Source organism: Bactrocera neohumeralis, chromosome 2 (assembly GCF_024586455.1).
Source record: "Bactrocera neohumeralis isolate Rockhampton chromosome 2, APGP_CSIRO_Bneo_wtdbg2-racon-allhic-juicebox.fasta_v2, whole genome shotgun sequence".
NCBI lineage: Eukaryota > Metazoa > Arthropoda > Insecta > Diptera > Tephritidae > Bactrocera > Bactrocera neohumeralis.
Window position 1 is genome coordinate 70,384,901 of NC_065919.1, and position 19,544 is coordinate 70,404,444.

The following is a 19,544-nucleotide window of genomic DNA, read 5'->3' on the forward strand; positions in this document are numbered from 1 at the left end:
GGTTCACTTCGTAGTTTGAAACAAGACAAACGTAACAATATCTATCCAAGTGTGATCTCCCTAACGCGGTAATCAGCCACAAAATCAGAATTAACTAACAGACACATGTTACGTCAAATATCTTATAAACAAAATTTATGCATTTAGAGAGATCCAACATAACCCAAAATTATTATTTTCAATATACTAATTCTTAAGAATTTAAAAGCGGTAGAAGAAGAACAAGTGGGCTCGTATTCTGTTGCACCAAGATTAGATCCCTATCGAAAAGCTAGAGATCCTCCTGTCAACATTTTTAATTTTTATATAACCTTTTACATTATTAGTAGAAAAATCAGGCATCCGTAACAGTGGGACTGTAACCCGAACTATACAAGGGTTATATAGTTAGAATGCCGAAAGAAACGAATTTTCCAAAATTTTTTCTTCGAAAGTTTTAAATTTATTGATGTGTGCACATATTATGGTATCTTTTAACCGTATTTCAATACTTACTAATAGTAAAAATATTTATTTGGAAAGAAACTACAGCTGAACTCCGGGAGATCCTCTAAAAAAAAAAACGTATTGCGGTGACCACTATATCTCTGAACAGGAGCTTCTGATATTAAAAACCCAGTTTTTGTTAAAGTAATGCTAAGTCTAGTAAAGTAAATCAAAGGAATGAGCAAAATAAAGTTTTTGACAAAATTGAGGTTTCTAAAAAAAAAATTGATTTTTGACCAAAATTTCGGTAATAAATAAATTGTTTATAAAAAAAAACAAGAAAAAACGTTAACTTTGGCTGCACCGAAGCTAATATACCCTTCACAGGTGCATTTCTTTTAGTAACTATGCGTTCAGTTTGTATGACAGCTATATGCTATAGTAAGCCGATCTGAATAATTTCTTGGGAGATTACATTGTTGCTTAGAAAATAGTCTGTACCAAATTTCGTGAATATATCTTGTCAAATACAAAAATTTTCCATACCAGCATTTGATTCCGAGCATTCAGTTTGTATGGCAGCTATATGCTATAGTGAGCCGATCTGAACAATTTCTTCCGATATTACATTATTTCTATGAACAATAACTCAAAAATTTATCGTTGAGAAAAAATCTTCCATACAAGATTAATTACTAAAGCTTGTATGATATTATATATTATAGTGGTCCGATAGCGGCAGTTTCGACAAATGAGCAGCTTCGTGAAGAGAAAATGGCGTTTGCAAAATTTCAAAACGATACCTTAAAAACTGAGGGACTAGTTCGTATATACAGACAGACAGACAGACGAACGGACGGACGGATCATTTCATCATTATCATTTATTTATATACTTTATAGGGTCTCCTTGTACTTCCAGGGATTCCGAAACGTCTTTTTAAATTTGCGTATAATTTCGAAAATATTCACCGGAACAATATGAAATTTTCTGTGTGTATTCCTAAATATATGTACATTTTTGAAAATAAAATAAAAAATATTGATTTTTTGAAAATTCTAACTATACATATAACCGCTTAAACCTTATACCATTACATACCATTCCATCGGTATCAACGTAAAATATTACATCGTCTTGCTATAGATTAAGTCTGCTCAAATTATGTTATTTCGTTACTCAGTCACGAGAAGTCCCCCAAATCATTCAAATCATTCACAATGAGTGAGAGCAGTGAGTTTTTTTCCTCAATCATCTCGCTGACGTGAGGGGGATTACTTTAAAGGGACATAATAAATATTGATGAATAATTAAATATTTTACGTTTTATTTACAACAACTTCCGGGTAATTTTTGTCACAATATATGTACATATACATTAATAACCAAATGATGCTAATCTAAAATTTTACTATTTTTTAAATCAAACTGACATACGATAAAATGAGAATCGAAATGCAGGCTATCGTTTATTTAAAAAATATGTTTTTTGATTCTTTCTCAGAAAAGTGGCGAATATTATATGAAAATAAATTGAAAGCTCTCATCACCACTAAAATTGTTTGGCTGAGTACCGGCTCGAAATTGCAATATCATTTTGGCATCGGACAAATCCCACTTTGATAAACCGAAACAACCTTATTTGGCCACAAAAAGTGCAACTCTGTATATTTTGCGCAACAAAAGCGGAATTTCCGCTGGTTTAATTGCATTTGCCGCGAATTAAGTGGAGTTAAAATTTCCATACGCCAGCAGCAGCGCTCGTAACAGCAATTCAATTTCATTCAAAAAGTGGCCAAAACAAAAATATGCCAAATTGAAGTTCACTTTAACGAACAAGAATGCAGCTAACAATAAATCAATTGGACAAATAAAAAAGAAACAATGACAATAGAAACAACTACCTTACACATACACACACACTTGAGCGCGAAATTCGCCAACAAATTCGAAATTGTAGGCGGTTAAACATTTTCGAAAGTATTTTGCTTCCACTTTTTGCCGTTGTTTTTTTTTTTTTGTTTTGTTGTGTTTACTTATTCGATTTTCGTTTTCCCTCCTGGATGTTGACAATACCTGCGGTTATGTTTAATTGAACCACTTTATGCACTCGCATGCCTGTCACCCGAAAACAGGCGTGACCCAAGCCGAAACGTGAACATGATTGTGGGCGCGTTCAGCAGCGCGCGGGCGTGTAAATTTATGGACATGTGCCTTTATTCGTCTGCATGTGTGCTTGTATGAGTGCGGCAGTTTATGTGAGTGCGTGCGTTCGTGTGTGTGTGTGCGTTGGTAGTGCGTGTAGGCACTTTGCGGTCGGTCAGACTTGATGTTGTAATTTACATAAATTTTTCATTGAGCTTTTTTGGCTATACAAATGCACGAACGCCTGCACAAACACGGCAACTGGCAAATACACGCACACACACACACAGCTACGCGCTCGAAAGCCCAGCGCAACGCGTAATCAAGGGGTAAACAATGTTTGTGTGCGAGTGTGCAAGTGTGTGTGTGTGAAAGTTTCCTGTGTACACTTTATTTATCCACTTGTATGCATGTGTGCGTGCGTGTATTGGTATCAAAACTGTATGGTCAGTAACAGAAACCACACACACGCACACACATACATGCAACTCTATAACGCTGAGGTTATCAAGTGGCGACGCAGCGGAGCGGGAGGATGGAGATGGCAAAAAGATAGCATTAACATTGTACGGCTGGGAAATCGATTTTGTGATGACGTGGAAATGAAATGAAATGTGTTGATGCGTCCCTTGTGTCCCTTTTCGGCTCACACAACGCACACACACACGCACACAGAGACAATCTCTCGTAAGGATTTAATATGCATAGCATTCATTAAGATTTAATTCAATCATAATATTTAAGTGAGCAGCATTACATTGTGTTGCCAACTAAAAGTGTATGCGCATGTATTGGTTTAAGCGTACATGTGTGTGTGTGAAAATGGCAGAAAAACAGACAACTACTTATAAGGGGATTTTGTATTTATCACTTCAGCATAAATAATCATTTTTCATTCAATCGAGGCACTGACGCCTGAAATCCTCGCCAACATACAACAACAATAACAATATGTAAACGCATGAACGCACAGATTTCATAAATTCCATACACGCGTGCAACGGTTGTACGTACATATGTGCATAAAGGAGACGCATACATGCATGCCACATGTGTATGCTGCAGTGAAGGGGTCAAATCCTGTGGCTGTGGCGCCACAACAAATAGCAGCTTATGACATTGAAATGCTTTAATGCTGCACTTAAAGCGATGCAAATATAAGTGCATTTGGGGTTGTGTTGCATGAAGACACACAAGCACAACATGGCATCGGATAAGATAGCATCGAGGTACATGGCATGTCATGACTTAACACAGCATAGCATGCCATAACATAGCACAGCACGTTAAGATATAGCATGTCGTGACTTAGCATAGAATGGTATTTCTTAACATAACATAGCATGACACAACCTAACATAGCTCGCCAAGGTATAGCATGTCGTTACTTAACATAGCACGACATAACATAACATAGTATTGTTTAACATAACATAGCATAGCATATGTATGTAACATGACAGGATATGCCATGACCATCATAACTTATTATAACATGGCATAGCATAGCACGACATGACATGATAAAGCTTGATATAACATAGCATATCATGACAGGACATAAAATAGCATTTTATATCATGACTTTATATAGCATGGCACAGCATAACATGACGTAACAGACCATGACTTAACATAACATAGTATGACATAAGATAACATAGCATGACTTAACATAACATAATATAGCATAGCATGCCATAACATACCATAACATATGTAGCATAGCATGACATAAGGTAGCATAACTTAGCATGACATGAATTTGCACAGCATGACATAACCACCATGGCAAAACATGGCAGATAGCACTTACATTTGCATGCACCTGCACATAAATATCACATAAAGCAGGTGCACAAGCCAAACCACTCAACCAAATGTCCATAATCCTCCCTACAAACGAACAAACCATCGATCTGGTTGCTTGACAAAAACCAAAAAACACAGGCAACACCAACACCAACAACGGCAACAACGGCAACTGGCTACAAACAAACTTATGCATAGCGGTGTTGAAGGTTTTGCATTTTTTCCTTGCTATGCCATGTCATGAAATTGAATTTCGTTTGCATAAATTAGTTGCATATTCAATTAAAGCAAAGTAATGCAAAAGTAGCTTTAAAATGCAAATTATTTGATTTGAAAAATTGCGTTTTTTCGCTTTTTCAACGCCAGCAGGTGTTTGTGGTATGGCAAAAGAATTTTCCGGCTGTGTGAAATATTTTCATTAAATTAGTCTGGCAAATGTCATCATTAATATTAAATTTTGTCACCAAATTACAATGTCGTAGAATTCATGAAATTCTCCGAATGCCATAATTCCAAAAGTTGCTTTAATTTGCCAAATAACAAATTTATTTGTAACGGCATACTTGAGTAAACATATTTAATGGCTTTATGCATATGGCAAATATTAAATTAAATTGCACTTTGCTTTAATTTTAGAGATTTTGATATTTACGCACTTTGTTGTTGTTGATTGTGGATTGAGGAGTTTAGCAGCAGTTAGTGTTGACATGTACATCTTCTTAACGATATACATATTAGATGAGTGCTGTGCAACCACTTAACCGCACTCTGGCTACTTTAGCATTACTTCTCTATCATGAATTACTTTAAAAATTTAATTAAATGAAAACATCGATACAATCTGCCAAATTATAGCTTTCTTGACAAATTAGAGCTGAAGTTGTTGTTGCTTTAACATATATACGACCCAATGGCCCAATATTATATTAGTAATTTGCTTACGGATATTTCACCACACTGGTTAAGATATCTACCACTAATTTGATTTCTAGAGCGACAACTATGATTGTTTCTCACTTATAGCATTTACAGAAGGCAGCGTTAATTCGGATTAACTTCATTAATTCAGGAGTTAATTAAGATAGATCTGTTGCTAACTTACTTTTAATCCTCAAAATTTTAGAGAATTAGTTGCATTTTCGTTGGCAACATTGTTAAAAATAGCCGATTTTCATCTATTGTGAATGAAATACAAGCAACACTGACAGCTGTTTATCAAGTTCTCAATTTAATATCAATAAAACTTCTATATTATGAAGTTATTTTATGATACAGTTTTAAAAATAATGTGTTGATATGTTTTTGTAATCAAAAATGGTTTTGTAAAAATTGGTCGGCTAACAACCGCAATGTTTATCTATCCATTTTCATTGAAAATATTATAAAAAGGACAATCAGCTGTTTTCGAGAGTTTCAAACTCGCATAGCTGCCGTCTATCACCTACAAATTTGGATTTGATTAAGTGCGCAGTTAAGCCGGATTCAAGCTGCCGTCTGTCAAGGCTATAAGATAATCAATTGCTCTTGAGTTTATGTTGAACATTCGTAACTACTATAGCAAAAAAAAAAACGATATATGGTATTTCATGGGCTTAAAGTAGCTGGGGATAGAAAATGAAATTAAAATAATTTTTTCGAAAGAAGCTTCTCAGTTTTTTCTCTAGTTATTACAAGTCACAAATTGGTTTTAAAATTTTCATTATTTTCAAATAATTTTTGAATATAAAACAAGTAAGAATCAAAGCCAGGAAAATACCTTAAGGTGCAAACGCCAATCAGAGGATCGGAATCCAAGCAATTGTATATATACATACATATATAACTCATACACTGACCGCCATATTTGACATAAGGTTTGTTAGAGTAACGAAAATAATTATATGTAGTACTTTATGGGAATTTGGGTAATTAGTAGAAAAATTTTCCATATTTTTGGCATTAAACAATAATATATTCAATTTTATACGTCCAATTGATTTTGACGAATGTTTGAAGATCTTAAATTAGATATACAGGAGCGAGTATTGACCCGATTTTATCTGTTTTTTTCCAATACTACATTAAATTAAAAGGCCACAGGCTATTAAATGCTCTCAAGGTTTCATCAAGGTTTCTCTCATACAATCACCAAATATATCGGGTAAAGTCAGCCTGGTGTTCGAAAAACTAAATATTAGTTATACAAGGGCTAGGTCAAGTTTTCACACAATTTTATGAATTTTAGGCACAAGGGCGCACCGTTCGAAGTAAAATATGATCTCTCATTTTCATTAAGATAACTCACATATTGGCCGATATATGCGGTATAAAGTCACCCGGAAGTTCAAAAATGTTTCTATTAAGTATAAGTGACTAAGGCAATTATTGATCCGACTGAACCCATTTTTGGCAAACGGCCATATAATTATCCGATAAGGATTCTCTCTGAGTTTCTATAATATATCTCACAGGTAGATCAAAATTTTGGATAAAAAGTTCGCAATAACAACTGGGGTCCATATATTTGGTACCTGGGTGATTTAACAGTTTTGGCCCGATTTGGATAATTTTTGTTCGTCGAACATTTTAAAGGCATTACTTGTGCAAAGTTTTATCCCAAAATATCAATTTTCAAATAGTGTTCTATAAGTATGTAGTAGAGGTGGTAGTTTTCCCATTTTTGCACTGCGACATACATATCTACTAATGTCAGAATAAGGTTATTTACCGCATTTGATTCAAATCGTTCCAATAGGTCCTGAGATATGAGTTTTCACTTAAATGTGGGCGGTGCCACGCCCGTCGTCAAGTTTTGTCTCTGACGCATTTATTGATTTATCGCGCTTTTACTAGATTTTAATATAACCGTTACGAACTGATTTCGTCCATTTTTACGGAGTCGGTAAGGGTTCTTAAAGGATTTGCCTTAAGTGAATTTTGTTATTGTAGCTTAAGTGGTTAATGAAATATGTACATTAAACCTTTTAGAGTGCGGAGCCACACCCATTTTTTTTATTTTTAGCACATAATTGCCTCTGACTATTGCAACCCCCTGTTCAAAATTACAGTTTTATATCTTTCTTTAGTGCTTAGTTACGGAATTTTATAGACCCTGCTTTGGAGTAGTGATACTCTCTTTTAAATATTCGCAACCCCAAATTATTTGCATTCGCCTTTCTAGCACAATTCGGTTCAAGAATAAAAACTTTGCATACTTGACCTCGTACGAGAGCAAATTTACTTACAAATACACATAATTATGTATTATATGTATGTATGTATAAGCCTTCGTTTCCGTTTTAATAAAACTTTCACACGATTTTTTCAATGCAACGCTTGAGCTTTCCATTCACAAGCGTCTAACAAGTGTTGAGGAAACTTAACTATTTAAATAACCTTTCACAGTTTTCCATAATCAATAAGCACTGAAAATAGACTCAATGACTACTTGAATGATGTGTAAATATACTCTGAGTTCGCACATATTTGTGCATGACAATGTGAAAGGTGGAATGTCTAAAGTGTCATGCACACACACACACTCACATCACTATTCAATACATATAAATGCAGGTTATTTGTATATATATAAGTGTGTTTGTAGGCAAATGTAGTGAGTCGCCTTGCACTTGCTGAGCCATCAACTTTGTTGGCATTGTTGGCGGCTTTTGTTGTACTTGCATTTGGCCTTTCTGCTGTTCAATGCAGCAATCGATTTCTTAGCAAATAGCAAATTTAAATTGGCTTAAATTAGTTGAGTTAGCAACGAAATTGTTGTACACGCCATGCAGCTGTTGGTGCAAGCTGTTTGGAATTTCCACTTCTAGGTGGACTTATACTCGGACTTTTCAGGGGCTTAGTTTTTTTCTATCTACAAACCTTTCTATTGCGAGATTAATTGCTCTATTCTTTGCTTATTTACTTTGTGGAGCTTTATCTCAATAATTTGACTAATATCTATACTTTCGGTTTTGTGTGTAATTCTAGTGACGATAACAATTTTTGAATATTGATCGAAGAAAATGCAACACTGTTAACTAACAAGTACAACTTACTACAGTTAAACTGATTTTTTTTTAAGATCTTAATTGTTTTGGGAGCGCCACTGATCCAATTTTAGATTCTTAGCGCAATCTCTAAAATCCTCAAGTTAAGTCTACGAGACTAGGATAGACCTAAAATTGTGTCTGGGCAACAAACATGGAATTCTGAACCTTATTAAGTCAAGGGAGCTTTTTTTGTTAATGTTTATATCATTTTCCATATTTGGATTCAGCTAGCAATTTTTTGAGAAAGCTTTTTTCTGCTTGACAGGGTCACAAATTTCGGCGAAGGTTTGATTAACAGATTTGCAACGAAAAGGTTTTTTATAGACTTTTGCTTCTTCGTATTTTTGCTATTATTTCCTTCACAACCAAATTTCCTATAGTCACTACCTACTACTGTGAGCAAGAAATGGCAAGACTTTCAATTTACATTTCGCGCGAAAACAACCTCAAGTCAAATTGAGGTTAAGATATATGGAAAACAAATCTTTTATGACCATCTTTAACTATTTTTTTCGGTAAGTTTCAAGGTCAGCAATATCCTATAATGGCTAGGTCATGTTGTCCGAATGAACGAAAACACTCCAGCTCTGAAAGTATTCGACGCTGTACCCGCCGGGGGAAGCAGAGGAAGAGGAAGACCTCCACTCCGTTGGAAGGACCAGGTGGAGAAGGACCTGGCTACGCTTGGAGTATCCAATTGGCGCCACGTAGCGAAAAGAAGAAGCGACTGGCGCGCTGTTGTTAACTCGACTATAATCGCGTAAGCGGTGTCTACGCCAATTAAGAGGAAGAAGAATATCCTATAATTACACTACTCAACACAGTTTTTGTCTCACGAATTTTATGACGATTTTTGTTTATGTTCGTGAACCCTGACAAATAGCATTTGCTATATCAATGGACCAACCGAACCAAAGGTCATGTAAGTTGTTGTTACTCGTATTTTTGTTTGAATAAAAAAAATGCGTTACAACCAAATCCAAACACACTATCCACTTTCTTAACTTGTCTTCGACCAATAGACCCATCCTACATAGTGCGGCACCGAAAAAAATAACTAAAATTTTCTAAACCAATGTTATACAATCCGAAGAACTTAATCGCAGATCTTCTTCGGCCTTAATATATGCCGAATTTCGTGAAGACATTTTCTAATTTTTCCATACTAGCAGCTGATTTTATATAATCAGTTTGTATGTAAGAAATACAGTGGTCCGGTATTGATTCCGACAAATGAGCAAACTGCTTAGTAAGTCTTTATTGGGAGTTGCCACTTGTTTGCAAAATTTTATATTTCTTATTAAATCCGCAGTTTTTGTGTAGCATTTAATTTATAGCAAAAAAATCATATCATTCGAGGACTCGAAAAATCGTTGTCATTAAATATTTTGTGTTTTACAATTTCTGGGTACTTTTTCCTCACAATGTACGTATACGGCGTTTTTACGGTATATTTCAGTATCTATACACAGATTTTAAATTCCTATTCGAAATAGTTGTGTGACATTCATAATTGTCATTAAATGCCGTTACAATCATTTTAGTGAATTTGTGTATCATAACAAAAATAAATTATTGCCAACCTCGTCCATGACATTCAAAATAATAATTTGCATTTTATTCGTTTTAAACAGTTATATAGATAGTATATATTAAAAAGACGCGTCTTGCGAATTTCAAGGCCACACAAAAACTCGAATGAGTTATTGAAGTTTTCGACAAACAATTTTTTTCATAACCCTAACCTCACACTACTCACATACGAATTTCTACACCATTATTCATCCGCCTGACTACATACCCAAAGCTAGGGCAGAGCTGGGTAACACCTTAAATTTGGAAAAAAGTAAAAAAAATATAGAGACACATTGCTAATGATAACAATATAATTTATTATTATTATACTTATATTTTCGACATTCAAGTCTGTCTGTCGCACATGCACATAACTGTAGTCAGCTCGCAGTGAGACCAATTAAACCGTACCGAATCGATGCATTGGCATGGTGTGGCCACGAGGCAACAAGGCAAGCCCAGGCGCGGTTGGCTTTGTCCCTGACACCGCAGTGAAGCTTGTTGCCGCCGCTGCTGCTTTACGCTGGCTTTGCACTTGCCAATCGGTGGGGTGGAAAAGACCGAAATCAAATCGTCTCAGTGCACATGACATCAGATGATTTCGAGAGAAAGAGATGATTTGTGCCGTTATGTAGCAGTAATCAATTTTCCACTTGTATGCATCTGTTGGCAATCTGCTAATTAATTGACATTTTAAATTGGCTGGTGTTCGGTTAATCCTCCGCAGCCGATCATCGGCTGCCGCACTCGAACGACCTCAACTAACCCGTGATTCTTTCCACCAAAGACACCCACTTGCCGGCATTAAGGATTTAAAAATTAAGTCATGTGTGAGTGCCTGTGTGTGTTTTGTATATATATATATGTGTGCGTGTTTGTAGAATGACAGACCACAATATATGTGTGCCTTCATGACTGTGCACTGATGTCTGTATGCATACGTATAATATGTGTGGTGCATGGGTTCATTTGCTGGGGCGTTATGGACACGTGTTTGGCGTACGGTATTTATCCGTAGTTTTCTCTGTACGTATGTGTGCGTGTATGTGAGCCCAATTTACACATGCTGAGTCAACTTTAGAAATTATATTAACTTAATTTGCATGAGGCACACAAGCCCGTCTGTCAAAGGTGCCACAGCTGCTGTGAATGTGCACCGCAAATGTCAACAAACAAGCCTCGGACGACAACAACAGCAACGTTCCCAACATGTCTTTGCCGATCTACTGATTTTTAACTACGCCTATCTGCAATTACTCCTCGCCTCGCCTCGGCTCTTCATGGGGTAAGTGGATCAATGGTGACAGTAAGTAATAATTAAAATGAAGTGGTCAGGCATAAAAGCTCCATTTAATCATAAAATCAAATTAATTTATTTTCCATGATTTCAATCAATTCAATTAAGTTTATTCTCTCATTTACAACACCATTGCTTCCTCAGTTTTTCATTGATTTCTTGCATTCCGCATTCCGCATTTCAATTACATTTTCACTTTTGCATTTGCATCTCAACGGTAAATAACTTATTTCAATTATTGCGCAAGAGCATTTATATATATTGCATATACATATGTATGTACTTATATACTTATATCTGTTAGCAGATATACATACATACACAGATATTGCCTGAATGCTGCACTAAATTCAATATATACTTTTTAAAACAGAAAAGTTGAAAGTTTTGATGAACAATTTTCTTATCTGTACTTTTGGGAAATATATGTATATTATATACTTGTATGTAGTACATAGATATATGTACATACTAGACATATACACGTGTCGAAGGCTTTAATTTAATTTATTTATCAGGAATTCTTTGTGTTGCTCTAAAATGATTTACAAATTCAATATTTTGCTCCTGGTGATTTATACTTGAATATTTATAAATTTCTTAAAATAAAATAATTTTAACAGTACCTATTTATTGGCAAAATTTTGAGCGCCTTTGTTTGCAAAACAGCCATGATGTTGTTAAAAAATATTTATTAAAATTCAAAATGTGTTATTTGTATATGTGTATGTTAAAATAGCTTAAGTCGAAATTAAATCATGAGATCAATTTTGCGATTTTCTGCAGCAATACGCTAGACCTGAAGCTTTAGATTATCATAAATTCAAGATAAAGTAAATGAAAAGCAGCTGACAGGGCTAACTTTGGTTCCAACCGAACATTTTATACTCTTGCAACTTGCCGGAATCAAAGCCAAAGAAATATTTAAAGGTGTAAAACCAATCATACTATGAAGTAATGACTGCCGGATGTTCGAAAATCCTGATATTAGTTATATGGGGGCAAGGTCAAGTTTTCACCCAATTTTATATATTTTAAGCAAAATGCCGCACTGTTATGAGTAAAACACGCTCGCTCATTTTCATTGGGATATCTCACATATTGACCGATATAAGCAGTACAAAGTCACCCGTGAGGTCGAAAATAATAGGTAGGCTTTATAATAGGTATATAGGGGCTAAGGGAAGTATTTACACGATTCCACCATTTTTGATACAGAGAGATACTCTGTCAGAAAAAGATTCTTTCTAAATTTCAAATGTATATTTTGAACGATTTTTTTGATCAAAAGCCAACTGGGGTTATGGGGTACACATATTCGGTACCTAGGGCTTAAAAAGTTTTTGTTGGACTACGACACTTTTTGGCCATAAGGTGGCATACTCTAAAGGCATTATTCGTGCTAAGTTTTAACCCGCTATATTAATTGCTTCTTGATTTGTTTACTGGAAAGTGAAGGAATCAAATGAAATTAAAACTATGTTATATGGGAAATAGGCGTGGTTGTAGTCCCATTTCGCCAATTTTCGCACTGTGACATAGAAGAAGAATGTTACGTAATAAATTTAGTAGAAAGCGGTCTTTCGGCTCCCGAGATATATGATTTCACCAAAAAATGGCCTCATAAAGCCCCCTCATACTATCTCGGAGGTAAAATTGAATGTATCTGGCGAGTTTAGTAATTGATTTCACACTGTTGGTAAGAGTTCTTATAATATTTGCGCTACTCGAATCCAGTTGTTGTAGCTTGGGTGGCTTAAGAGATATATATACATTAAACTTATTAGAGCCCGGGGCCATGCCCATTTTTTCAAAAAAATTTTGCCTACAGATGAATTTATTTTTTTTAATTCAAAAGTGGTTATTCTTAAATAATCGCCAAAAATTTGAATCTTCAAATAAATGTATAATAGAATTAAAGTATTTACCCCGAATGTATTGTTAGAAACCAAAATACAGGTACAACAATCAACTTAACTCGATATATGCTATTATACTCGTAACATAATACCAGAGATATGCATGCATATATTGATAGATGTATGAATTGCGCAATAAAGCAACAATTTACAAAAAAACTTTTTTCCCGTAATGAAAAATTCAATGGAAAGTGGTAATAATAGAGAATTTCAAATATTACCACTCAAATTCGTTATGATAAAATATTACTTGTATAATCATGAATTATGTCAACAGCTTAACCTCACTTTTTCGACAGCTTAATTGCGTTCATGGTGTATAAAGTATACAAATATATTTGAATTTTTTTTTGAGAAAATAGCGAGATACAAATTTTTTTTACCTCTTTTTAAACTTTTGCGTTAAGCGAATATTTTAGATTTGATTTACGTCACCTTTACATAATTATCTGCTTTTTACACATTTTCCGAAAATTTAAAAACCAACAAATTTTTGTTTTCGAAACATTTGATAATATTAGAAGTTTATGCTAAATTTATTTGCAGTATTTCTTCGTTTCATAGTTGGAATCTAAAATATAATTTTCTCACATTTTAAATCTTATGAAGAAAAAAATTAAATATTTTTTGTGTTATTTTGTGTTATAGACGAACTCCGATGATACAGAACAAAAGGTGCTTCACTGTTGCATTGCACTTCTCTGTGGATGAAGCTTAATGATGAAGATTTTTTTATATTCTCCGTACAATGATCTTCGGTCGAAAAAAATCAAAAATTGACGAAATTCATTCCAATGCGTTTAAAGATAAACCGATCGTCCATATTGACTATTGAGAGCTACACTTTAAAATATTTAAAATATCCATTTATTAGTATCTTACTATATGTTTAAAGCTGTAGACTATCGATATTGGCAAGATTTGAAAGTTCGAAAGGTCACATTAGGTTTCAAACTCAAAAGTTAAAGGGTTATGTACAGCTAGAATTTTCAAAAAATCGAAATTTGAAGACGAGCTTTTTAAATATAGTTTTAGTAACTAATCAAAGAATTTTTCTCACCGATAAATATTTTTTTATAAACATTTTAAATTTGATTTTTTTAATTTTAGAGGAACCAGATCAAAGATAAAGTGGTCGCCGCAATATGTCTTTTTTGAGAGAAGCTTCAGGAAATCAGCTGTAGTTCGCTCCAAATATATATTTTTATTAATACTAAGTCTTAAAATACAATTTAAAGATACAAATTTTTGGATCATTAAATTTAAAAGTTTTCTCAGAAAAAATTGTGGAAAATTCTATTTTTTCGACCTTCTAACTGTTTATAACCCCTTAAATGAGAAGTTATCTGTAATCTTTTAAGCTCAGCTTAAAAGTTCTAACTCTGCTCTAGGCTAATCGAAGTGAATTTTGCTCTGTTAGGCAGGAGGAAGCCCAGCTTTCCTAGTGAATCAGAAAACAAAGAGCATCCAAAGTGTAAAATTTAATTTTTTTGTTTCGAAATATGTTAGCCGTAATTTTATGATCTTATGCAGACATCTTCAACTAATGAATAGATTAAAGAAGGATATGGTGCTTGAAAATCGTCATCCAAGTATTAGAGAGTAGGCAAGAGAGCTCAACATTTCTCGCGAGTCCGTTCAAATGACTTTGATGGATGGATTTTGGGTATGAAACGCGTTCTTGCTCGGCTCGTCTCGATAAAGCTGAACTTTTTTTCAAAAAGAGTACCGTAAAAGGTCTTTTTCGACATGCTGGATCGTACGAATTCCGATCACACATTCATGAAGAGCATTATAACTGCCGGTGATACATGGATTTATGTGTTTGACATGCAAACAAGTCAACAATCATCAATCAAACCATGCCAAAGCCGCTAAAAAATCAAGTTTAGGATCATTGTTTTTTCTATATTTGAGACTTGGTGCTTTATGAACTTGTTCTAAAAGGACAGACGCCCAATAAGGAGATCTATTTGGCCGTATTGAGGCGTTTGCGTGAGAGCATCCATCGAAAACGGCCGGAATTGTGTAAGAACAATGCATGGATTTTACACGATGCTAATTCACCATCGCATCTAGCCACAATTGTGACCAAATTTAAAGCCAAAAACGCACTGAATACCATCGATCAACCATCTTATTTAACAGATTTGTCTCCGCGTGTTTTTTCTTGTTTCAAAACTGAAATTCCGCTCCGTGGAACCCGTTTTCAGTTGATCGAAGAGATAAAACAAAATTCCCTGTAGGTGCTAAAGGCCATCCCAAAAAGTGCTTCCGAGGACTGGAAATATCGTTGGCATAAGTGTTTTACATCTGGTGGGATTACTTTGAAGGCAACAAAATAAATATTGATAAACAATTAAATATTTTGCGTTTTATTTACAATTTCCGGGTATATTTATGTATGCATTTTACAGGGTCTTCATTGTTTTCTTCTAGATGTTAGATTAATAAATAAAGTTCTATTTAGAATCTTTAAAAAGGGTTTGTATGGAAAAATAAAAAGCAAGCTTGTGATTAGGAAAAGTTTCATTATAACGCATGAAAATAATATTAAGGGACTTCAACACCAGAAAGTCTGCGTGCGAACAAAGAAGTTTGAAAACAATTGAAAACTTTTTTCCGTTTGAAAAATTAACAAGGGTTAAAATCAAAAGATGCCAGACAGGTAAAATCTAAAGAAAGAAATGTAATTCAATTATCCGAACATTGACTTGAGAGTTTTCCAACAGCTAACGGAAAAGCCAACCATTGTTGGAGTAACAACGAAAGGCCGATTGGCATTAGCAGACGACTCTTATACGCAAAATACAATATGTTTCCTGTAACAGCAAATTTCAATTCCATCAAACGGAAAATCTACTTAATATTGACTTAGCAGCGTATGGAAAAGTCGCAAGCAAACGAAGCAGTAATATTTTACTTTGCCACAATACTCGACTTAACGTCCTTTTGCAGGGTCCCCACCAACAACTTCGACTAATATTGTTTACAAAGCAGCATTGAATTGCGCTACTTTAAAACTCCTGCCCACACACGCCGCTCAACAAATATGTGAATAATTCATTGTGGACGTTTATGACGCTGGATTGCCATTGCAGCAGGGTATATATGTACATATCTAGGTATGTGGGTATATTGCAGAGGACACCCACCGCATCAAAAATACATTAATGTGCAGATAGATGTCAGAGTTGCGCATGAATTTTTCATTATAAGCTACGTAATCTCAACCAGACGTAACGTACATTACGCATATATCACATATAGGTAAGTATACACACATATATTGGCGTATGTGTGTAAATATGTCTTAGAAACATTTATGTGTACAAGACTTAATAGTTGTGGGCAGATTTGTATGGTTTGTGGTGAATGTATGGGATAATGTGTGTACATATGTACATACATATGTACCATATGTACTATATATGTTTCTAGTTAAGCTTGTATGGACATATCGCTTTGTATTTGCTCGATGCGACCACTCACCTGGTAATTTTAATGGTGTTGGGCTTGCCATGTATTCCTTGTGGGCCATTAGTAGCACAATGGCGACAATAATTAAATTCATATTTTCGAATTATGTTTGCAAATTTCCGTTTCCAATACTTCTGCTTCTGGCGCTGCTTCGCATACAGTTCAATAGCCCTCACTGGCCGCACTTTGAATGGCAAATGACGGAAATTTGCTGGCAATAGATACGTACGACTTGCGTGCGTTATTATGGTTGTTGTTGCTGGTTTCGTAAGTGTTCTACTACAAACACGTTGTTGTTGTTGTTGTTGTGTATATTTCTGTTCATGTATTTGTTTATGTTTTTGCTTTTCTTGGCTTTGCTGTTGCAGTGACTCTTGCTGCTGTTGTTGGGCAACTCGTTGCGGTTGTTTTTGTTGTTGTTGCTGGTCTGGAACACAAGCGGGATGCGTGCTCGCTTGTTGCTGCAGACTTGCTAACGTCGTTAACACACTCAAAATGCAACCACTAACACGACACACTTGACCAACACAATTTTCATACTTGATTGAGGCGTGGCCGTCATTGACGTAGTCCTCGTCGTGGTCGTCGTCGTTGTCGTCGTCGACGGCAGCGGCGCTGTTGCCGTCGTTCACGTTGTGGTGTTGGCAATTGCCAATGTCGCAGTTATTATTGTTGTTGTTGTCGTGACTGGTCCTGCTGTTCCTGTTGCTAATGCAATTGCTGTTTATTCTGTTTTTGTTGTTGCTGTTGCAGTTGCTGTTGATGATGTTGCTGCTGGTGTTGATACTGTTATCGTTGGGACGTTGTTCTTGCGTCGTTTGTTGGCAGTAGATTACAACCAGTTTATTTGGCAACATCACCGTTTCGAACACGCCAAGCACATGTCAAAAATGCAAAAAACACGCACAGAATCACACTCACGAAATTATTTTATAACAACAACAACAAATGAATGTGAGCGCGTGTGCGGTATTTTTATTAGCGTTGTTGTTGTTGTACTCGCTTAAGTATTTGCTAAATATCAATTGCTGTAGGAAACAGAAAATTTTTTGATTAAATATCACAGGAGAAATATCGTCGAATATTCATACAAATGCGTATGTATGTATGTATCTATTTCTGGTCAATGTTGGCTTGATAGACACTCTCTTCTTCTAGCATTAATATACATAAACAAGCAGCTGAAATTAAAGAGAAAAATTTAAAAATTAGTTTCAATTGTTATTTCTTTCAAGTATAATACTAGAGCAAACTACAACAATAAACGTAAAATATATTTTCTGAGTAATAATTGACCCCTGCTTAAGCTTATATTACTTATTTTTGCCAATCATTCTTATTTTTCATTCTATTTACTAGTAGTAACTTTTGAAATAGCTTCCCCTATATACTTACAATGTCGTTTTCTCTCATATAATGTCATATAGCTTGCCTTTAAAGTCTTATTTTGCCAAGATTTTTCATCAGTCATAACTTTTTGACGAATCCTTTTTCCGACTATTGAAACCACCTTTATTTAGTGTCGTTAAATTAAAGTGCCAGAGTCCATTTGGCGCCATTCGGAACAACTCGGACTGACGTATGGAACGACTTGATCTTATATTCTGACGAGAAGGCATACAAAATACGGCATGTGCAAGAACTGAATCCGTTCGACCTTCCCAAGCAACATCGCTTCGCTCTAAGGGCTCTTGAAAAGTTTCAAAAAGATCAGACGTTTTCGAACCAAATTTTGTTCAGCGATGAGGCCCACTTCCGGTTCAATGGGTATATAAACAAGCAAAATTGTCGCATTTATGACGAAGAGCAATCTGAAGAGATTCAAGCACTGTCATCATCTAGAAAAACAACAGTTTGGTCCATATTTCTTCAAAAATTATATCGTTGGGAACGCAACGGGCCAATGACGATCATTATCGCGCCACGATGACCAACTATTTGATGCCTGAGATTGAAGCTCGTGATCTCAGTCACATTGGGCTTCAACAAGACGGCGCCACTTCCCACACATCGCATCAATCAATGGATTTATTGAGAAAATACTTCGGTGAGCAGATAATTTCTCGTTTTGATCCGGTCGATTGTCTACCAAGATCATTTGATATCACACTGTGAGACTGTTTCCTGTAGGGATATGTAAAGTCTGAAGTCGATGCGGACAATTCCGCTACGATTCAGGCCTTCAATATACAAAGATGAAAATATCAACTAATTGCAGGGCGAAAACCCTTAACTCGTCAATACTGACACCACTAAACTTCAGCAGTAAACCCACAATTAAATAAACATAAATTTCGCCCCAAGTAAACAACCCCAACTGGTTAGGTGTTGAACTACAGACATACAGATATACATATACTGAACTAATAATGAAATAAAAGTTGCGAAAAGTATGCCTATTAGGTGCTTAGACGCGCTAATTAACCCACCTCGAAGTGACTACATTCACCAACAACACAGCCAAAAAGTTGGACGGGCGTATGAGTAACGCAACAAACGCAAATAAAATAACAATAATAGTAAAGTAAAACAAAAAAAAAGGCGAGAGAAATGTGTGTAAATGTGATGAAAATAAAAGTAAACGATTAAATGCATAAGTAGAAGAATGGGTAGAAGTAATAACTGTCACATTGCAACAATTAATCCATTACAGTCAACTCGTGGCCAAGCCTTAGCCAACTGGCGAGCACTTCATGACATATCCTACAAGTATTGTGTATGTGTGTGCCTGTGTGTGCGCATATTACACACCTCAATTCATTTCGAGGAAGATACTTACCTATGACTGATATTTCTATATATGTATGTAGGTATATAAATATGTGTGAGCGTTGCCGCTCGCCCATATGTCTAATGCGCGTA

General features: G+C 35.2%; 1 protein-coding gene across 1 annotated transcript in view; it reads right to left on the reverse strand.

The window, feature by feature from the left end:
* Positions 1-19,544, reverse strand: part of LOC126758059 (uncharacterized) — a 135,780-nt gene that overhangs the window by 95,557 nt on the left and 20,679 nt on the right. The window contains exon 2 of the mRNA XM_050472057.1: positions 16,695-17,863. Coding sequence (XP_050328014.1) covers positions 16,695-16,776 — 82 coding nt within the window. The 5' untranslated portion in view covers positions 16,777-17,863. The remainder of the gene's footprint in view (positions 1-16,694; positions 17,864-19,544) is intronic.